The sequence below is a fragment of the Panthera onca genome, chromosome A1 (assembly GCF_046562875.1).
Source record: "Panthera onca isolate mPanOnc1 chromosome A1, mPanOnc1 haplotype 2, whole genome shotgun sequence".
Classification (NCBI taxonomy): Eukaryota; Metazoa; Chordata; class Mammalia; order Carnivora; family Felidae; genus Panthera; species Panthera onca.
The window spans coordinates 228783782-228807703 of NC_138339.1; the positions used below are offsets into that span (position 1 = coordinate 228783782).

The following is a 23922-nucleotide window of genomic DNA, read 5'->3' on the forward strand; positions in this document are numbered from 1 at the left end:
CATGAGTTTGAACTGGATTGTTTTTTGATACATTACAGTACTGTGCAAGTGTTTTCTATTCCTTAGGATTTTAATAATAATTTCCTTTCTCTTACTTTATTGTAAGAATACAGTATATAATACATACAACATACAAAATATGTGTTAATCAACTGTGTTACTGGTAAGGCTTTTTGATCAGCATTAGGCTATCAGTAGTTAAGTTTTGGGGGACTCAAAAGTTTTATGTGGATGTTCAACCATGGGGGGATTGGCATTCCTAATCCCCACTTGCTCAAAGGTCAACAGTACTTTACTGAGCCAAAAGAAGGTAGGAAAAGGAGCAAATAAATAAGGAAAAGATTGGCAAAAAAGACAGTAAGCTGATAAGCTTAAAGCCTACTATGCATCGGTAGTTATACCAAAAGTAAATAGTCTAAACACTCTAAAGGACAAAGATTCTATAACTGAATAAAAGAACAAGGCCAAAGAATTAAAATGTTTACACAACACACACTTTAAACTTAAAGATATATATAAATAGGGTGAAAATAAAAGGACAGAAAAAGCTTTGTCACGCAAACAAAACTGGAATGGCTATACTCCTACGAGACAAAGTAGGCATGGAGTATTTGTACACATATCGAGTGACATTTGACAATTCTAAAAGTATAACTTCATCATAAAGGCATAATAAACCTACATTTTATGTACTGAATAACATAGCTCCAAATATAAAATAGCTTCACCTCCAATCATTTCTATTGTCCATCTGGTTTTTCCTTTTCTATTCACCACACTTTTCATAATCTGACATTATATATTTAATTATTGTTTCCTTATCTCCCTTCCCCTCCCCCGGCCGGGGAGAATCACACTAACCTAACACATAGTAAGCATTCAAGAAGTATTTGCTGAACAAATGCATAAAACTGCCACTAGCAACTCACATTCTCAGTACTTACTTTTAAAGTTTATATGATACATTTATTTTCTTCAGTTATGCAATCCTTTAACTTAAATAGTACTTAGTAATCTCTGTTAGCCAAAATTTTAAATGAGAAGTTTAAACAAAAAGCTTGAAAAAATGTTACTGGGAAACAGATTTCCTTTCCATGCAACAAAAGTCTCCAAAATAAAAAATCATCAAAATGTGCCTTTCTTCATTTAGTAAACACATGTAAGTATATATACTGATTAACATAAATAAAATAATACAATTACATATTAACTTTCATGTTTATTCAACTTCACAGAAAAGCCAAAAAATGTGTCTGATATTGGTTATCTATCTAAATACCAATTGTTCGTGACGGTGACATAATACTATGTGGTAGGGGAGATATGCCCAGGTTAAACAAATTCTTAAATTCCTGACATTCTTCACATGGGCAAAAGGAGATCTTAAAAATCAAACTTACAAGCTGTAAGAAGATACAGAAAGTAATTTAACCTTTAATACCTGGAACAAGTTTTACAGCCACATTTGTAATTTACATATACAGTGGAGATCACTGAAAACAAAAGCTTCCTGTTGCACTGCAGCAAGAAATCATATTATAATGTAGATTAAATGAACTTGCTACAGAGTGCAGCAAGATAACCTCACCGAAAAATCGTAAGATTTTCATAATGGAAGTTGTTACAGTGAGTTAAATATTTTCTCAATTTTATACAGTACATATTTTCAAAATGAACGTTACGACTGAAGAGTTTGCTAACTGTCGTTAGCAATTAACGTTGTATACATACGTAATTTTACTTTAGTTATAGTATGTGGCTCTCCAAATGTCAGTACGTGAAATGTGAAGTTCAAACATAATAAGATAATCCCCTAAGATGAAGACTCAGGACATCAAAACTTTGATCGTTATTGCACCTATTTTTCTACAGAAAAATGGAAAATTTACATCATAATCTTCCCAAAAAGTGAACAGACAAGTTGTAAAATCACAGACTTATTGGCATTAAACAAAATCTACAATGAACATTTTTTGTGAACTGATGTACAGAATTAGTTGTGCAATGAAATTTGGTTAACTATGATCATGCAAATAAAAATCTTCCACAATCATTTTTTCATTATGTTTTATAAAATGGTCTTAAAGATATACTTCCATAAACATTTCCGGTGCAATTTAGTCAACGACAAAAATACAAAGCTATCCCTTATTCTTTATTTTATAGATTTAAAAACATGCCTTTGTACTGCTGAGATACAAATAGCGTGTTTGGGAGAACTGAGTTCATGAAACGGTTAAAAACCAATGTATCTTGGTCCGACATTAGCTGCCTTGTATACAGCAGCCTCCCGTAATCACTGGTGTCAGTACTGTTGGAAATGAAGAATAGTTAAATATTGAGAGATTAAGACACAATTCAAAACATTTTTTAAAAAATAAAAGGCCGTTTCATAAACATGAAGAAATCTTTAAAAGAAAAATAATCACATCAATTGTGATATACATTGGAAAATAGTAAAATGTCATTTTCCAAAATAGTAGTTTCTTTATTATATCCCCCCTCTATTATAACCAATCTTGGAAATATACCTTCAACATAATGGTGTATTATATGAAAATGCTCCATTATTCAATGTGATACATTTAATAAGTTAGGATATGATTTTTTTTTCTGATGTTAACTGTGAAAAAAACAAAAGAACAGCACCTGAAATACTAAAATGAATTTAGGCAAGCATTAAGTAGTAACTTTTATGTTTTGGTTCAAAATACAGTTTATAAAACTGTATAAAGGATACTGATTTAAGTAATTTGTTTCTATATTTTGCAGATTACAATGAAGAAAAGAAAAGATCTGCTCTAAAACCAAATAAATTTCCACTTCTCCCAATCTAGACAAAGTGGAATTTCATTCAAAATTTTTAAGATTGTGATACCTACAGTAGGTCATATAGTTGGATATACCATTCCCACCCTGCCCCCCCCCCCCCACAAAAACAACTTTTTTGGCTCCAAAATAAAGTACAATAATAAACTCTTGATGAAAAACTATGTTATGGGGCAATCTATCATATACTATGGCTAAATATGATTTTACAGAAAAGAGCACATCCCATTTTCAGCACTTTTTTCATAAACATGCAACTCACTATAAAATACAAAACACTTGCTTTCAAGAACAGCTTTATAAAGACACACTGCATCAATAAAATTTTTTCTTTCTGATTAACTTTACACTGTTATGGAGAACTGGAACTTTCTATGTGTATATATCGGATTTAATATTATAGTGTAATAATCTGTATTTCTGAACATAATGTTCAAGAGGAAATATCTATACACAATAACATTCTAGACTATTAAAAACTAATTCAAATTACAGAATTTTATTGATACAGTAGATTAATAAAAACTGAAAAGGGATGATGATAAAATGGGATAAAGAATTCAGTACATTATTTTATAACACACTCTTTAAAATTAAAATATTTTAAATCTCTCTTTTCTTAAAATTTTCATTGCCATGAAAGGCCAGAAAATTCTGAGACCAATACTGAGGTGTAAAATAATCAAACTTCGGGACTATTTCACAATCTGCGTGGTGTCCTCCCGCTGGAGGCATCATGCAGGTGTAATGGCAGACCATTTAGCACCTCTGAAGATTAAGGGTGCCTAGGAGTAAACACTAGGTAAGATACACAAGGGAAAGAGACCATTTACCTCTCCAACAAACAATGACATCAAGAAAATGACACCATTTGTTGAAAAAATTTTTTTCACAGTAAAATTGCAGAGAATACAAATACAAACACTGACAGATCACTGCTTAAGATCTATCCTAACAAACTCTTTCCAAATCAATAGATCCAATAAACAGTTGGGACTGTCAGTTTAAAGCCGCAGATAAAAGCTATACAAGCACTTTAGAAGTCAGAAACATTAAAAAAACAAAAAACAAAAAAAAGAAAAAGAAAAAGAAAAAAGTAAAAGAAAAAACATATTTACAAGTTTCTTCTTTAGTTTATGTCTACATAGCCATCGCACATCACACTTTCACAGGACTCCAGAGTCAATGTTATCACCACGCGTATGGCTAAAGCGCTGTGACCACAAATACATGAGGTCATCAAAGTAAGGTCCAACTGTCCACTCTCCAGCAGTCCCGCTTTGTGCATCAAAGGCTTTACTTAGCCTCAAGCTTGACCAAAAAAAATGCTTCTTTTCAAAGCTTTCACACAGAAAGTTACTAATTACATTTGTTCATCGCCTTTCTCTTTTAGAACTTCGCCGCCGTACCTTAAAAGAAAAATTACCAGATGTTTAATTAAGATACCAGACTTGGCAGTAATTAATATTATTTTTTTAACAAATCACTATTCTTAGTTGTTCCTGATTTTCTTTGCTTTTTCTTCACTTCAAACCTTTCTCCTATTTTAAAACTTTCTGCCTCAGCATCACATATTTAGACCTTATGTAATATTTGAATGCCCATAAATAGCCTTTCCCATAATAGCAAGAGAAAAAACTATTTTACTTTACTATTTAATAATTTTAAAGAGAAATGAACAGAAAGCAATGTCGACAGCAAGAAAAACAATTGCAACTACCTTTTCACTTACGCTTCCGTGGTAAAAGAAAACATTTTAAACTTAGGCTTACAGTTGTCTTTCTGGGAAAACCGTTACTGAATGTAGAGCCTAACAATTATCAAATACATAGGAATATATGGAATTCAGACGTATTACCATTTACTGGCAAGTACTAATGAAAGTGTAAAACTTCAGTTCTAAAAAGATCGGTATTAAGATGAATATAAACAGAACAGGATTTTAATTCAATTAATTTATGGTGTTTTTTTTTTTTTTTTTTTGATGAAGACATTAATCACTATGGACTCTTGTCTTATTTTTACATCCAAAACAAACAAACAAACAAACAAACAAACAAAGCTGTAAGAAACAAGCCCAACAAGTTTGAGACCACAGTTCAGATATCTTTCTGTGAATATCTGGTACATAAATGAACCCTGGTGCAGACAAAAGTGCTGATTATGTTAAAAAGGACAGAGGGGCGGGGGTCAACTCTGGGACTTGATCTCACAACACAGGTTTCTCAAAGATGGCTAACTGTGCCGATCCAAAGATTCAGCACTGGTGTATCATTAGGAGAACAGTTTACTTCAATGTGTTAACTGTATTTCTTCCAAAAGAAACACTGAAGATGTGTTAACCGACAAAGCCATTCTTAAGAAAAAATTATCTCAGGGAGAATCACATTCTGACCTTTGTAAAAGAAATCTATGTTACCAATTTCGTAAATTTCAAAGACATGATTTTATTCTAGATGACTAACTTGTATAACTACTATGAAACTCAAAGAAAAAGTTATGAAACATTAGCCATAGTCTATTTAACATATAACAGTGGTCTAAAATCAAGGTACAGCTTAAATGCTTCAAGGGTCAATTTATCAGAATGCTACTTGTTCTTCTCCACATTGTTATAAACTTGACATTTACATTTTCACTAGGCTACATCTGTCATTCTCACTTAGTTTCAGGATTCCATAAAGGAAGTTCTCTCATTACCCAAGCTGGTAGGTGAACCGTTACAAACTGCTCAAGAAAAGTAAATAAATACTTAGAATTATAAGTAACAGCAAGTGCTATATGGAGCTGACCAAGTATTTACCAACTCTATTCCTATATTCTTCTATGCTAACACATGGTACTTTAATAGACACATACATTTACTGTAGAAACTTCCTCTTCCTCTGTTTCTTCCTGTGGAACATCATCATTGACAGGAGAGCTACCCTGAAACACATCTACTTCTTCACTTGAATCATTTTCTTTAGTAGCTGCTTGTTTGGAGCGTCCTACACGGCTAGAGTAAAACAGAGGTAAAATAAAATGAACATTCTGATCTTTAAGTAGTAGATCACCTCAGAGGAAATGCTCAAAATATTTCATAAATTCTCATTTATTATCATTTTTATCCTCCATTACCTTACAAAACAAGAAATGTTATTCTTATTCTAACCCCTAACCCAGTGTTTAATTCCTAGAATCTCACAAACACTGACCAAGTAATAGAAAAACCAAGACAATAAAAGATTATAAAACATAACCCAAAGTCTGCTCTTCCTTTTATCTTTCCCAACTCAGTAAAAGGCATCTGCATCTACTAAGCTGCTCAAAACAGAAAATTTAGAGTCCTTCTTAATAGCGTATCAGTCTTCATCTGGCCCTATAATTCTTACAAAGAAATCTCAAATCTATTCACTTCTCTCCACCTCTACTGCTACCACACAACTTCCACACCATTCTCGTCTCTTACCTCTTCTCCAAAAATGTAAAAACAGCTGATGTCACTCACTCCCCCTAGACAGCTCCCTGCTGTACTGCGAGAAATTCTGTAAACCTTCTTAACATAATATATAAGGCCTTGCAGACAGTTGTTGGCCATCTGTCCATTCTCATCTCTTTCCACTCCCTAATTCCTTACAACTACAATCCAGCCAATTCTTGCCTTCCTTCAAACTCTCTGAATTGGCCAAGACCTTTCCTACTCTGGAACCTTTAGCACAATGTTCCCTCCAACTGTGTTCTTCTCCTTTTTCTCTATCAGCCTAACTCCTACTATTCTCAAGAAATCAGTTCTCACTTTCCAAAGAGAAAACTTCCCCAATTCCCTAGCCCTCCCATTATGTTCTCTTATAGTACCCTGAAGTTTTCCTCAGGGCACAGATCACAATTTAGAACTCCATATTTATGTGATTATGTAATGACTACACGCCATTTAGATGTTAATCCCAAAAGGACAAGAATAACGTCTATTCTGTGCCACTGTAAGCCACTGGAAACCCTAGCACCTCGTACTCTCTGAAACATAGGAGGCAATCAAATATATGTAAGAGATACCACCATTTAACTAAATGTATCCCTCTTGATATTTATTTGCATGTATATTCTTTAAATTAAAAAAATCTTTTGAGTATAGTGGACATACAATGTTACATCAGTTTCATGTATACAACACTGTGGTTCAACTTTTCTCCATATTATATGCTGTGCTCACAAGTGTAGCTGCCATCTGTCACCAGATAACGCTGCTACGACACCACTGACCTTATTCCCTATGCCATGCCCCTCTATCCCTGTGACTTATTCATTCCCAGACTGGAAGCCAGTATGTCCCACTCCCCTTCACCCATTTTGCCCATGCTCCCACCTCCACTTCCTTCTGACAAGCATCGGTTTATTCTCCGTATGGTAACTTTTTTTAAATTAATTTTTGAGACAGAAAGAAAGAGAGCGCGTGCACACGAGCAGGGGAGGGGCAGAAGAAAGGAGAGAATCCCAAGCAGACCCCCACACTGCCAGCATGGAGCCTGATGCAGGTCTTGAACCCACAAACTGTGAATCATGACCTGAAGCGCAACCAAGAGTCAAATGCTTAACCGACCGAGACACCTAGGTGCCCCTGAAGAACTTTTTTTTTTTTTTTTTAAATTAAGACTATAGCTTATCATTTCTCTTGGGTAATCCACGATATGTATTCTTTAATACACACTCAAACCAAGTAATTTTTTTTTTTTTTTACTTGGTTCGGCTTTTCTGAGTTAATGGAAGAAAATACAAGAATTACAGGGAAAGTAATATAATCTTTCTCAATTCCACTGAGGTAAGAACAAGAAAAACAGGCAGATCATAACGTATGTTATTCTAGTTCTTAAAAAAAATAGATTCCCCATGAAAGGAAGATATGCTGTTAAGATGGAATATAGAGTCTTTTTCTGCACTGATTTTTAAAAGAAATACTTGTTTGGTTTAGAACATTTGTATGAGGATGTGTATAATTTTAGATGATCACGCCCTTAATTTTTTGATGCGCAAATATAAACTAATTAAAGTTATGAGCCTGAAAGCTATTTCTGTTATTTCCTCATTAGAAAATTATCGTGGGAATTTGATATTCCTTAAGAATTTGTTTTTTAAAAATAGCTACTTTTCATAATTGAATCCAAACACATTTACAAAGCTGCCACAAAAACGTACTTACCTTTACTTTTTACCTGAGGAAAAAATTACATGGAAAAAGGCAGGAAGTAGCTAGACACTCAAACAACTTTTCCTCTTCCTGGGGAATACACAGGAAGAGGAAAACTTTCCAAGATAACATAAGTATTTGGCCAAGGTGTGCTGGCAACTCTGCAAAGCCAAGGCAGTGATGTAAGTGTGCAACGGGGTCACTCTCAGAATTACAGTCAGAATTTCTGACTAATGGAAGACATGCTGTTCTACTTCCACTTAAATAACTGAGAAAAAAGTGCAAAATATACAAATGACAGCAGTGACGCTACTGCTACTTTAACAATTTTAGGTCACAATTTGTCATTGTGATTTTCTCATGAACATATGCTTGTGTGAACTTCCACAGCTATTTATATGTAGATACAGATCTGTTCATTTGATTAGAAAAGAAAGAAAACCAAAACCCCAAAAACTTCAGATCTACATGTGGTAACCTCTTTGGCTATAATTCAAAGAAAAATAATGCCTGTGACGTTCCTACACAATTCAAAGAATAAAAGCAAAAATATAAAAACTATTTTTTTTAAAGTTGCCGAGGAGAGCTATTAAAAACTACAGTGTGCAAAGACAAGCAACTTGGTCAGTATGATGTGATTATTTAAAAATACTTTCTCATCTCTTTGGGTATCATAAAGTCTGTATTGGAAATAATAAACTATTTGGTGTTCACTTAAAGAGATTTGCCTAAAAGCTGTGATCAGAGGTTACCAGAGGGTTAACTGGGATATCAATCACCTAGGTAAGTTTATAAAAATGTTATCTTACCTAGCATAATGGGACCAAATATATGGGATTTTAAATACAGCCCTATGTATATTTGAAAACTGATAAACTCTCGCAAAATAATTTGAAACTGGTTCGAAATTTAATATTATTTACAACTTACACATTTTTTTTTGGTTGTGATGGTGATGGCGTTTTTGATGGTCTTCCTCGTCCTTTCTGTGGTGTGGATTGTGTGGATTCAACTGCACTAGTTTCGGGAGATTCTGCTCTGCTTTGGGGAAGACCCAAATGTGGATAGCATCAAATTAGGATTTAGAACACAGTTACTAAATACATGCAGTTCAGAGTTACATGCGCTTACCTCTGCTGTGCTCTCCTTGATGTTCGGTGCTGTTTGTTCTTTGATTTCTGTTCTGTGTTTCCACTTTGTCTTTCTTCTTCTTCCTCTTCTTCTGGTGCTGAAGGTCCAGACTTTTTTTTGGTTCCTTTTTTAGACGTTTTCATTGTCGGTTCTTCTTTTGGTGTACCTCCACCAAGAGGTTTAGGTGGTCGGCCTCTTTTACCTTTTTTTGGCGGGCTATTCTGTTCATCCTCATTTTCCAGTATATCTTCTTTGAGCCTCTTTTCCTCAGGCCACTGCTGTTCATCTGATTCTGAAGCCGTATGGCCTCTCTTCCGTCCACGCTGACTGCCTTTGGGTTTCTGTTCCTGTACCAACTTAGTGAGGTCATCCATACCTAATTTCTCTTCTGAATCCGTGACAGGTGTTTTTTTCCGGCTTCTAGGCTTGTCCAATTCAGACTAGGAATAAAAATCACAATTTCAAATATAAATTTGTTAGGATGAATATTTTGAAAAACGAAACAAGAAAATGTTATCCACTTTTGTCATAAAACTGTACCTAAATAAAACATAGAGTCTTTAAGTGTATCAGAACCATAACTGCTTTGTCTTTTATTAAGTGTATCAGAACCATAACTGCTTTGTCTTTTAACTTAAAAAATTATCTGGAGTTAAGAGGGTCAATTTTCATTTTTACTTGAGCTAGAGAGTCTCAAACTGACACCTTTCAAGATCAGTATTTTATTAAACTTTAAATTTTAATGAGTTATTTCATTTAAAAAAATTTAAATTCCATGCTTGAATAATGGATAAATATATCAAAGTATAATGGATCTGCTTTAATAGTCAAATTAAGTGATTCTAATTTTATTCCACAGTGTATAAGATATAAAATATCAACTATGTTATATATTATACTTAGACACCATAAAAGAGCTACTTTTACTTTATAAATGGAGGTTGCAAGACACAAAAGTTAAACATTCATTTGTTAAAATTTTTGAAAATACTTCTGAATCAAAGATACTGTCTCTTCCCAGCTACAACCAATTAAAAGCAAAAACAATTTAAATTAGTTAATCAGAAACTCAAATTCAAACTAAAAGCCTAGTCTACATTCAGAGAATATATATATGCACTGACCGGCAGATGGAGACTGAGGAAATTCTCCAAAGAAACCAAGAACAGTATGAGCCCCTACAGCTTCCCATACACATGCATGTATAAAACTCACAAATACAAGTGTTTTATATCCAAAAAGTTTGTGTCAATTTACATTCTTAAAAATCAGTGAAAAGAAAACAACAAAAATTATCTGATTTGTTTAGTCATTTTGTTATGTCATTGGTATTATGCTTTGTCCATTTGTATAGTGGAGTCTTAGTATTTTAAATCTACATTCTTCTATATTTTTGTGTGTATTTAAATTTTATTTCCTATTTGTTAAGGATTGAATTATGTCCATACAAAATTCATATGTTGAAGCTAGAACCTCTGATGTAATGATATTCGAAGATGGGGCCTTTGGGGGATATTTCAGCTGAGATAAGATCATGAGGGTGGGGCCCTCATAACAGAATTAGCCCCTTATGAAAAGAGACACCAGAGAGATCTTTTTGTCTCTCTTCTCCACCATGTGAGGCATAGTGAGAAGGTGGCCATCTGCAAACCAGGAAAAGAAACTCTCACCAGGAAGCAAATCGGCCAGCACAAAGGTGAGAAAATTCATTTCTGTTGTTTAGCCATCCAGTCTACGATACTTTGTTATGGCAGCCTGAGCAGACTAAGACATTACCGTATCTTGATAGGATTTGACATGGAATTCTAAATTGTCTTTCCTATCCACCCCCAAAGAGTATTTCAGTCATTTCAAAAATCACTGACTTATAATGGTTCCTTTACTTTGTATTAGGTTTTAAAAATTAATAATGTTTCCGGGCTATTGTAACAATGGCATAATATTTTACTAAACATAGAGAAATAAAGAAATACATTTGTGTTTGGTTAGGCTGATGTTATTACTCCTCTTTTGTACCATTTATTCTTCCACATGGACTTAAAATCACACTGGAATTTTATAATTACATATAGATTCATTTAGAACGAACCATCATTTGTTTTTATTCATTTCTCCCATTAAAGAACATGGCATGTCTTCCTTCTATTCAAGTCTTCTAAGTTTCTCAGTTTGGATATTTTCCCCACACGGATTCCCCCTACTTTTTTAAGGCTATGTTTAGGTTGATCGGTCAGTTGGTTGGTCAGTCGGTCGGTCTGTCTGTCTACCTACCTACCTACCTACCTTTGTTGTGGAAGAGGTTACTGTGGTGAAGCAAATCTCCTTTCCCCCAAATGTATACTTGATATAAAGCAAAATTACCAGACTAATGTTAGTTATACACATACATACATCTACCACGTATAGATGTTTAATTGGCTACCATACTAAATACTTAGTTTTTCAATTGCTTCTCTTATTTTTCTAAGAGTACAAAAGAAAAATGAATTTGTCTCTTCTTTTTCACTGTCATATCTTTGATTCCTATTTCATGTCTTCCTGAATTTGTCAAACATTCTAGAACAATCTTAAATAATAGTGATGACAACAAATTACTTGTTTTGCCCCTGATTTTTAATTAAAATGTTTCAAGTATTTTGCATTTCAGAATAATTTAAGAAGAATAACTGAGTCAATGATTACTGATTTAAACAGATAAAACTTTTAGTATGTTAAGGGAGTATCCTTCTGGTATTAGGTTAGTAAGAGTTCGTATGTATCAAGAATGGATTTTAAGTTGTATTTATATCTTCTTGACATGACCTGAAGTTATCTTGTTAGTATTCTTCTTATTTGGTATACTGATTTGATATATTATGTTAAAAGATTTCTTAACATTAAATTATCCTTACATTCTAGGAAAAACAGACCTATAAGTGACTGGTTTTAATTTGTTAGCATTTATTTGCATTTTTGTACAAATAATTATTGTTACTCAGAGATGCAAAGGTAAGAGAAATATTGAATTAAAGTTAACTTTACAATTATCACCTCCAGTTTTAAACTTTACAATTCATTTTAATGTCCAAGAATGTGATAAGGTGGCTGAATTCCTTTATACTCTGGAAAAGGTTGGTGGTAAACAGGAAATTTAATGTCTGCTTTCTTGAGAATACTATAAAATAAGCTACTTTACTAAAGCACTACATTCTCTAGTTTCTTTTTCATTTTGCACTGCATTATCTTAAGAACAGAGGGAGAATAAAACTGAGGTTAAAAGCAGGAAATAAGGAAAACATTCTATTTGTAAAACTAAATATTTGAATATAAATGTATATGGACAATAATTCTTTTGTGATGAAGTTTTAATATCAAGGTGGTAGTATATACAAAGACAGGACTCTTTCTCTATAATCTACTGGTCTTTAAATTGAACTTCTGTCTCAAAATGCTAACCTCTTTAAGGATATTTCAGTTGATATGTATTAATAAGGTTCTTATAGTATTTCTGAAAAAGGATATAATGTTACACAAAAGGCACCCAAAGGCTTCCATTATAATTATACAAATAAATCTCAAAAGCTCAAAATTTCACAACTTTGCTATGGAAAAGAGAGACTTGCTCTTCACTGCTCTATAACATGGCAGAACTAGATACAGAATTTATAGGGTAACAAAATATTAAGAATTCATCACCACCATGCTTCCCAAATCTGGGGGGGATATACATAAGGGAGCAGGTCAGTATGTAGGTATAGGTGGCTTAGTTGATGTGTTGATGTTTCCAACAAATGAGAGAAATTGTAAGCTTTCCACCTAAGGCATTTTTAAGCACGTGGTAAACAACTCATAAAGCTAATGAAGGAATTTCTGCATTAAGTGAGAAGTAGGACTAGAAGACATAAATACCTTTTCCAATTCAAGGTTCTCTTCTATATATCCAGATAACAGGATTCCTTTCTGGCTAAGCGATCAATTTTTAATTCTGCTTGGGCAAAATTTTTAAACAGCCAATAAAAATCAGAATTTACAGTATAAGTAGTAAGGATTTAGTAAGAATTTAAGAATTATAATTTTTTAAGTGGAAAGAAAAACAATCTGGCAGAACAAATTACTGGAGAAACTTGAAAACAATTAAAAATAATTAAAGCTTTTTGGAATATGTAATGTTGGGCCAATGGTAGAAAAGAAGGGCAGTGATATTTCAGAGAAAGCAAAGGTATTTTGTTAATAACGTTCCACCTCTACTGGGTAGATTTCAAATGCATTAACATTTACTTTATAGTAATCATTACTCAAAAATATTGGTCTTTGTAATGATAACATAGCAGCAACACCAACTGACTTGGACTAATTCATTTATTCTGATAAACCTTAACAGCTAAGTAGCCACATTTTACAGATAAACTGACTCAGAGAGCCTCATGAATTTTTCAAAAGTTTAAAGCTAACCTAGAAGTCAAAATGTGCCCAATTATTAAGGTTATCAGGATGTATAGAAATACATAACTGTATTCTGTATCTGTACTAAAATTTAACAAACCTGTCTTTAAATGGCATTTACAAACAGTCTAATCATACAAATTATCACTGCTATTAAAATTTAAAAAGAAGCCTTTATGAAAACTGCAGCATTGCCTACCTTTGCTAGAAGCTTACTTAGTAATGAAAGGCTTAAGAAAGCATCTAAAATGGAGGAGCCTTTAAGGATCCTCATTCTACTTCCCTTTTCTAATGCTAAGTCTAAACTTACTGTGTTTTAAACAACAACAATAACAACAACAACAACAACAAAACAACAACAACAAAAACCCCCAAATAGTTCTGAGTATGGGACTGGCATGTTTGATTTCCAAGATCTACAGAATAAAGATCACTCATTAGAATGACAAGAAACACAAGAGATTCAATATACTTAAATTACAAGGTAGAGGATAATGATGAACTCACATTTGTGATTAAAATCATTAAGAGAAAATCAAATGTCAAATTTGAGAGTAATGTTAACTGGTTTCAGTGTAAACATTATTACTTATACAGTAAAATTTTTATTATAATTATAAAATCAAACCAAATATCTCACCCTTACAAGATCAGAGTCGTCTCTCTTGTCACTTTTTTTTCCTGGCAAAGGTGATGACATTGTATAATCTTCATTTTCACTGTGATCCATTTCAGAGCTATCAAGCCTTTTAATATAGATATTTGTTATTATTATTACAATGAAACAACCTTAAAAGGTTTCCCTGTTCCCTAGTGTAGCTTTACAGCTATATGAGGAAAAGTTTCATTCTTTTCCGAAAAGGAGGTTTCATTCTATCATATTTAGCACCAAACCAACAAGTAATGAATTACATTTAACAGAGAAACTTGAAGAATCACAAATTTAGTTTTCTTACTAAGTCTTTTTAAAAACTAAATTCTATTTTGGAGTGGAAACATAAAGCAAATTAAAACCTTTCTGGTTAGCAAGTTGGACTGGCCTATGTTACTACAATCTGCACCTATCTCTCCCATATTCCCAGTTCCGCTTTTTCTTCTTTGAGTTCTTTTTTTAAAATTTTATTTATTTTGAGAGAGTGAGAGAGCGAGAGAGAGAGAGAGAGAGAGAGAGAGAGAGAGAGTCAGTCAGTCCCAAGGAGGCTCAGAGTGGTCCACGCAAAGCCTGACGTGGGGCTCAATCTCACGAACCGTGAGATCATGACCCGAGCCGAAATCAAGAATGGGACACTTAACTGAGCCACCCAGGCACCCCTTTCTTCTCTGTATTTTTAACACCCTGTAACACACTAAAGTTATTATGTTTATTCTCTACTAACTTCCCCTGCTAGAATGCAAGCATGGATCTTTTGCCAACTGTATTTATTTTATACTAAGCACTTGTACCAGTGCCAGACATAAAATAGGCACTCAATAAATACTTATTAAATGAATTAACAGCACAAGCTCACAAGCTCTCACTTATTGGTATGAAGCCTGTCTTCTGTCCTAGGTGATCTCATCTTTAATGTGACTTTGAAAACCATTTATACATCATTAAATCCTAAATTTCAATCTCTGGCCCAGAAACTACCCTGAGCTCTAGACTCACATATCCAACTGCCCACTCACTTCAATTTCCTATAGGCATCTCAACTTTAACACAGCCAAAATAGTTATTTGGACATTCCTCTTTTCCCCATCTCCCCAGAAAACACACACACACACACGCGCGCGCGCGCATGCATGCACAAAGCCTGTTCCTCTTCAAAGGCTTCTAACATCTCAGTAAATGGCACCGCCACCTATAGAAACATTCAGGCAAAAAACCCCCTAGGATACATCCTTAAATATTCCCTTTTCATAACTATTCACATCTACCTCATCAGCAAGACAATTTGGGTCTAAGATCAAAATAAATCCCACATTTGACTACCATCTTCTTCCCTCTTCATCCCTTCTCTGAATTACCATTAGCTGACTCCTAACTGGTTTTTTTAAATCTCAATTCTAGTTCCTCTCTTCTCCATAAACGATAGGGCAATCTAATAAAAGTTGCAAATTAGATCACTAGGCTCCACAGCAATATCTGAGCAAAGGGAAAAAGTCGAAAGCAATTTTGAGGCTCTCAGCCTAAATGACTGATCTTCTTTGATTATAACCAGGATCCAAGAAGAAAAACCAGTAACTTAGGATATGAGTTGCTGGAAATGGTTTGGTCCTGTTAAGTAGGAAGCCATCCCACTAGAAAATGTCCAAATGATATAAGTGAAGGCGACTTAAGTATCAGCCACTAATATGTATTAATACAGGAATCTAAAACAAGCACTACAAATGTGTTTTCGTTTACTCTCTAGCATATATCATTTGACAATTTATTCGTTACAAGGAAACTGATAAGACATTTTAGAATGTCTCATCCTTTCTTTATTGATTGGTTATGAACAATGCAAAGATAGCACAGTCTTTCATAATAACTAAGCAAAATCAATAATCAGTGGCAGTTAGGGCCCGTGCAAAGCTTTGCTGCTAGCAAACTGCTAAGTACTACACAAAAACGAGTTAAACTGTGAATTATTTTCTCTTTTCCTCTTTCTTAAGACGAAAATCTGTAGAGCATGATTTGAAAGTACAAATTTAAAACAATTTTTCTAAACAAAAAAATTTATACATGTGCATGGGAAAAAGAAACTCAAACCAAAAAGTACAGAATCTCCTTCGTATACTAGACTACCACAAGATGTTGTGTATTCTCCCCAAACTTTTCTATGCATATACAAGCCAATCTGAAGACAAATCCCTTGTAAAAACTCGAAAATACTATAATACGTTCTATTCTTTGCCTTTTTTACTCAATAATGTATTGTGGAAACAATTCACATTAGCTCATACCTCATCATTTTTAATGATTATGTCTTCTAATGTATGGTTGTACTATAATATAACAGTTTCAAGTTTGCCAGACATTTAGCTTATGTCTACCAACACAGGGTATCCCAACAAGCTAAAATATGAAAGCCTAAGACAGAGTGCCTATCTAAAATAAAGAAGCAAATAAACAGGAAGATGTAAATGGCTGTTCGGGTATGCACTGATTTCCACTCACTGACATTAAATGTTTTGGGTTACATTATTTTAGATCTCATTGCCTTGATGGAATCCTTAAATGTCAAGTATGGTATTTCTTAGGTACTTACCTCCCTTTTATTCTTCCAGGAGAGCTTGGATTTGAGCTGCTGCTTGCATTGCTTACAGTTTCCATTCGTGATGATTTTGTCTGAGATTGCTTGCCTGCTGATGAAAGTGGCTTATTAACAGCTCCTAGAACATTGGTTGTTTTAGGCTGAAATGAAAAATGCATATCTCTTTCTATTTGATTAAAGCCAGAAGAAATCTATACATAAAGAACCATAAATCTCTGTCAAAGTATTTACATACAAATCACACACACAAATATACCTATCCTTAAGCAAAATAAGGATTATAAATTGAGTATCACTTGAATAAGTGAAAAACTATACAGACAAGCCTAATAGTTAAGCTTCTTTGCGATTTAGAGGAAAAGGCTTACATAGAAAGAACAAATAAAATGTACAGTCAACAATAAAAATAGATAATCAAACTGCTTTGGAAAGACATAAGATGTTTTTAACTTTAAGATTTTTATCTTGACATTACAGGATAAGATATTTAAAGATCAAGGTCTCTGGCACTTTATTTCAGGCTACAAAATAAGTTCATGTATCTCAGCTTGCATTTATACTGTAAATATATTATTTCTTACTAGTAAATGGAAGAGATCTAATAACTATTTTCTACCTTAAGATACACTAATTTTTAAAGAAATACAAAATAACATAATTTTGCCAATAATCACAGTAAAATAAACTACCATGTAAAAATCAGAATGACTCTCAAAACGTACTTTTCCAGGAGTAAAAAACGATTTCATTTCTGGAGGCAGATAATTTTTGGTGTTACTGAAATTCTACAAGCAGGAGAAAAAGTTGTAGTTAGTGAATAATCAAACACTATACAAGAAGCGCTTCAAAGCCAACAAAGCATATAACAGATTTTGTTTTAAAGTACATAATAAAAGACATACTTCAATAATAAGTTCAAACACAAAATTTCAGTCACGGATTTTAAATACTGTAATAAGCTTCAACTAACCTTCTACCAACTCCAATATTAACAAAACATATTTGAGCTCTAATGTGCTAGAGCTCTCTGTAAGTGCATCAGAAAACACATGCTTCTGTAAAAAAAAAAAAAAAACAACTCTCCAGAAGAGACCACATTTACTCCTGTTATCTTAATCATGACAGGGTGAAAGCAGACAGTCCCTCTTAGCTACTGGGTGAGCCTGTTCCACAAGGCTGTTGCAAATCTCTGTATGTTGGTTAAGACCTTAACTGCTATTTTACTTAGAAACAAACACAAACATAAAAACAAAAACGGTAGTGGTGCTTTCCAAACTCTCAGTCAATAGGCTTAGATGCATTATGAACCTCTAAGAGAATCTGGAAAACACCTTGTATAGCTCGTACAATACTAGGGGCACCTGGGTGGCTCAGTCGAGTTAAGCGTCTGACTTTGGCTCAGGTTATCTCACAGTTTGTGAGTTCGAGCCCCGCGTCGGGCTCTGTGCTCACAGCTCAGAGCCTGGAGCCTGCTTCAAATTCTGTGTCTCTTCCTCTCTGTGCCTCTCCCCTGTTTGCGCCCTCTCTCTCAAAAATAAAACATACAAAATTTTTTTTTTTTTTGTATTTCCTACAATACTTGAGTTTTGTACTGAGTTTGGGGAACATTCTTGTGGTATTCCCTGGGTCTCAAACCTGTTCCGGTGTCTGCCCTTGTTTCTTCATACCAGTTATAAATTTCAATCAAGGGCTTATAACTTCAGACTCTATCAGCATTCTCCTTCCCATTTTGGATCACTGGCCATTAACTGACAGATCTACATGCTTTGATCACATTTTTGCCTGTACTCGTAGACTGGCATAAAACTGCAAACACAAACTCTAGATAATCCTGATTAACCTCCGGACCTTGTTTGTGTCCTCCGATTTGGTCCATGTGCTAGTCTCGCACCACATTATTAAGACGCAAGCTGACCTTTCCACGACATTAGTAGTGCGCCAGCTCTTGATACTGATCCTTCCTAATCTTCCCCGAACCTAGTGCTGAGAATACATTTTATTTCAATCTACACACACAAAATCTAAAATAACTACCTTGTCAGGCTGGGTGAAAAAACGAGCTGGTAGTACTGGGTCTTTAGGAGATTCCAAACTGTATGTGGTGCTCTTTGACATGATGATATTCATGGCAACATCACACACAGTGTACAGTTTCTGCAATGGTATTAAAGAAAATTAGGTACTTAAGGTGGCAGCCTTGACTCTGAATTAGGAGTAATTCTACAACATGCAGTTAGTACAGGCATACCTCAGAGATACTGCAGATTCGGCTCCAGACCACCACAATAAAGCAAATGTTTCAATTAAGTGAGTCAAATGAATTTTTTGGTTTCCCAGTGCATATAAAAGTTATGTTTCCACTATACTATGATCTATTGAGTGTGCAACAGCATTATGTCTAAAAAACAACGTACAATGTAATTACAGTACAAGTAATTAAAAACTTTTATTGCTAAAAACGTTAACCATCATCAGCTTTCGGTTACTTGCAAAATCTTTTTGCTGGAAGAGGGTCTTGCCTTAATGTTGACGGCTGCTGCTGATCAGTGGTGGCTGCTAAACGATGGAGTGACTGTAGTAATTTCTTAAAATAAGACAAAACTGTAGTTTGCTGTACTGACTGACTCTTCCTTTCACTAACAATTTCTCTGCAGAATGTGATGCTGTTTGATACCATTTTACCCACAGTGGAATTTTCAATATCGGAGTCAATCCTCTCAAACGCTGCTGCTGTTTTATCAACAAAGTTTGTGTAATATGCTCAATCCTTTGTTGTAATTTCAACAATCTTCACAGCATCCTCATCAGGAGCAGATTCCATCTAAAGAAACCACTTTCCTGGGGCGCCTGCGTGGCTCAGTCGGTTGAGCATCTGACTCTTGATTGTGGCTCAGGTCATGATCTCACGGTTCATGGGATGGAGCCCCAGGAAAGTGGTTTCGGTGCTGACAGCACAGAGCCTGATTGGGATTCTCTCTCTCCCTCTCTCTCTGCCCTTCTCCTGGCTCACAGTCTGTAAATAAATAAACATTAAAAAATAAATAAATAAACCACTTTCTTTGCTCATCCATGAGAAGCAACTCCAAATTCATTAAAGTTTTATCATGAAATTACAGCAATTCAGTCACATCTTTAGGCTCCATTTCTAGGTATAATTTTCTTGCTATTTCTACCACATCTGTAGTTACTTCCTCCACTGAAGTCTTGAACCCCCCTCAAAGTCATCCATGAGGGTTAGAATCAACTTCTTCCAAACTCCAGTCCATGTTGATAATTTGACTTCTTTCCATGAATCATGAATGTTCTTAATGAATGTACAGTGGAGAATTCTTTCCAGATTTTCATTTGACTTTACCCAGATCCATGAGAAGAGTCACTATCTCTGGTAGGTACAACCTTATGAATGTATTTCTTAAACAATAAGACTTGAAAGTTGAAATTATTCCTTGATCCCTGGGCTGCAGAATGGATGCTGTGTTAGCAGGCATGAAAATAGCATTAATCTCATTGTAGGTCTCCATCAGAGCCTTGGGGGTGACCAGGTGCATTATCAATGAGCAATAATATTTTGAGAGAAATCTTTTTTTCTGAGGTCTCCACTATGGGCTTAAAATGTTCAGTAAAACATACTGCAAACAGATGTGCTATTTGTTTGGCTCTGTTGTTCCATTTATAGAGCACCGAGTAGACTTAGCGTAATTCTTAAGGGCCCTAGGATTTTCAGAATGGGAAATGAACACGGGCTTCAGCCTCAAGAGACCAGCTGCATTAGCCCCTAACAAGAGAGTCAGCCTGCCTTTTGAAGCCAGGCACTGACTTCTCTGTAGCTAGGAAAGTCCTCAATGGCATCTTCTCCCAACAGAAGGCTGCGTTAGAAAACTGTTATTTAGAGCAACCACCTTCATTAATTACCTTAGCTACATCTTCTGGACAACTTCTATGTCAGCACTGGCTGTTTCACTCTGTACTTTATCTTATGGAGATGGCTTCTTTCCTTAAGCATATGAACCAACCTCTGCTAGCTTCTTTCTTCTGCAGATTCTTCACCTCTCTCAGCCTTCACAGAATTACAGAGTTAGGGCCTTGCTCTGGATCAGGCTTTGGCTTAAGGGAATGCTGTGGCTGGTTTGATCTATCCAGGTCACTCAAACCTTCTCTGTATCAGCAATAAGAGTATTTCACTTTCTTATCATTTGTGTTCTCACTGAAGTAGCACTTTCAATTTCCTTTAAAAACTTGTTCTTGGCATGCACAACTTGGCTAACTATTTGGTACAAGAGGCCTAGCTTTCAGCCCATCTCAGTTTCTACAGGCCTTCCTCACTAACTCTCATCATTTCTAGCTTTTAATTTAAAGTGAGAGATATGCTACTCTTCCTTTCACTTGAGCACTTGGAGGCCACTGTAGGGTTAATTGGCCTAATTCCAATATTGTTGTGTCTCAGGGAACAGGGAAGCTCGAAGAGAGGGAGAGAGGACGACTGGTGGCTACAACAGTCAAAACACACACATCAGTTAAGTTTGCCATCTTCTATATATGGGTGAAGTTTGTGGAACCCCAAAGTACTGATCACTGATCACAGTTCACCATAACATATATAATAGCAATGAAAAAGTTTACAATATTGCAGGAATTACCAAAATGTGACACAGGGACATGAAATAAGCAATAAGCAAATGCTGTTGGAAAAATGCTGCCAACAGACTTGCTCCATGCAAGGTTGTCACACACCTTCAACTTGTAAAAAAAAAAAAAATGCAATTATCTGTAAAGCGCATTAAAACTAGGTATGGCTGTGTGTAGTTTTCAGTACAATAGTGTAAGTTAAACTATTGTTTTCAATATTTCTAATTACTAATAGAAATACTATTAAATAATAAAAAAGATTGATAATGTCTATACATACTATAGAAGTACCACACCCACACTCAAATGCTTAAATCAACAGGGAAGCATGATTATTTACAAAGAATTACATACTTCATTCATTTTTGCATCATCTGGTCCTTGGGCATCTTTTGTTTGTTTAATATTTTCTACCATCTTTCTGATAAACGCATGACTGTTATTTTCATTTTTAGCCATTAATATTTCTAGAACAAACCAAAGACATCTAAGAAAAAGGGAAGAAAAAGAAATGAAAAAATTAATTGTTAAATATAGATAAAATAATTCTTAATATAAATATAATAAACTCCACAAATGGAAAAAATTAAAAAGGAAAAAACAGCTATAAATCAAAAGAGAAAAAAAGGTATGTCACACATACAAATCACAACTTATCAGCAATGTAGGTGTGAATTCAAAAGACCCCTTCTCAAAATCTCAGTAATTTTTCCAAAGAGGCAGGTTAAAAAAGAACTTAAATGGTGGAAATGATGAAGTGATCTTAACCCCTAGCTATGACAGGGAAAGAAAATTGCCTAAAATAATAACCGGGCCATGGATAAAGTGAAGCCTCAAGCACTCAAGACAGCAGTCCTGATTGGACGTTTTCAAGAAAATATAACCACCTAAGTCAATAGTTAAGAATCTTCATGAATAAATTAGAGAGGAAAAAAACCATGGTTGACAACTACACATACTGTCTTTGCTTAAGAGGGAAAAAAAGAAAGTTTCACTAGCTCAGTTGAAGTTAATTACATACAACTCTGTTCAAGACCAAACCAAAAGTGCTTTGTGTCTTTACTATATAGACAGAATGGAACAGAGTTGTGGCACAGAGGAGAAAAGTAAAGTGAGAAGAGAGAAAAGTAAAGTGAGAAGCAAGGTATCATTCTAGAAGGGGAAAAATAATCTTAAGGATCTTGGGAATAGGATAAGTTCTTCTGGAGCAGCTCTCTGACAGAATGGGAAGAGTACTCAAGACTGTACTGGGCATTTTACAAATAAACCAAAAATATTTAGTAAATTCCAAAGAATATTAAATGTATTTCAAAAACCAAAGTTATTTGAGAAAGATGGTTAGAAGTCTTCATTAGTTACAATCACCCTAACACAGAACTCATTTTGGGAGAACTGCTTATTTTTAAAAAAACAGAAACTGTGGCTAAAAGAGGGTAGTAACAGCTTTTCCCTTGCCATAAAAAAGTTACCAGTAATCTGATTTTATTCTCTTGAGGTACCACAAATATTTATCAAATATTTCTATGAACTAAGACACCACCAGTTATTTTCCTTTAATAGGAAGCTAAAGGCATAATAAATTCATTTATTCAAAACCACAGACGTTTATCGTAACAGAAAGAGGACTAGGGTCTTAAGCTTAAAGAAGTATGGCGGTATTAGGAAGACTTCTCTAAATATTATTGTATTTCCCTATTCCACACCCAGGCATAGATGGTCTTTCTGCCTCTCAACAATAATCTTTGAAAAAATTACAAGTGCCATAAACTTGAGCTAGAAAAACACCAATGATGTAGTTAAATGGGGTAGTTCCTTGGTAACCAACTTGGCCCATTACTAAATTAGACCATTCTCTCTTCCTACGGAGAAAGATAGTTAATGCAAAGAAAAAGTGCCATGTGAATAAAGGAGAGTATTAATTCGCCCACATGAAAATTTAGAGTTGTAGAAGAAAGCAGGGAAAGGTAAGAACTGGAATGGAAACTCTTAATGGACTGCATCAATAGAAAACAAGTGCCAGAACAAAAGAGACACAGCAGTGCACTAATTATACTAAATTAACTTTTGGGAAATCATATAGGAAATGAAATATGAAGATATGGTATGAAAAAAGAAAAACAAGAGAAGAAATAAGGGAAGAACGTGGAACTCCTAAGAAATTAAATAAACCTAATTAATTATAATGGCAATTCCATTATCAGCAACAAAGAGAAAACACTTTCAGAAAATATGAAAATGGAATGAAAAAGGTCTTACTCTTTAACATCTTTCAGTTGTTCAATATCCTGTACTTTGACATAATCTGGGTCATGTGCCAAAAGGTGAATTGTATACGGAACAACATACTCTGGTAGAAGAGACAATAATTTTTCTGAAAAAGAAAAAACAAAACACAAACATCCAGGTTAGAAAACCAAACCTTACACTTTGTCTCTGATACTGTATTTCTTGCATCCCAGTAGTTTCCCAAAATATGGCTACAAGAAAAATTTATTGAAATGTCCAGTGTTG

At 34.5% G+C, this 23922-nt stretch overlaps 1 protein-coding gene across 6 annotated transcripts in view; it reads right to left on the reverse strand.

Annotated features, from left to right (window-relative positions):
* Positions 1–1199: 1199 nt before the first annotated feature.
* Positions 1200–23922, reverse strand: part of PDS5B (PDS5 cohesin associated factor B) — a 191778-nt gene continuing 169055 nt past the window's right edge. The window contains exons 26-35 of one of the 6 annotated variants that reach the window (XM_060637388.3): positions 23668–23782; positions 21766–21898; positions 18820–18939; positions 17508–17570; positions 16780–16925; positions 14193–14292; positions 9125–9564; positions 8924–9031; positions 5689–5827; positions 1200–4238 (exon numbers count right to left, since the gene is read on the reverse strand). In XM_060637388.3, coding sequence (XP_060493371.1) covers positions 4203–4238; positions 5689–5827; positions 8924–9031; positions 9125–9564; positions 14193–14292; positions 16780–16925; positions 17508–17570; positions 18820–18939; positions 21766–21898; positions 23668–23782 — 1400 coding nt within the window. In that variant the 3' untranslated portion in view covers positions 1200–4202. Of the gene's footprint in view, positions 4239–5688; positions 5828–8919; positions 9035–9124; positions 9565–14186; positions 14293–16779; positions 16926–17507; positions 17571–18819; positions 18940–21765; positions 21899–23667; positions 23783–23922 lie in introns of those variants that run through there. The other 5 variants (XM_060637387.3, XM_060637385.3, XM_060637386.3 and 2 more) reach the window with 5 other exon arrangements.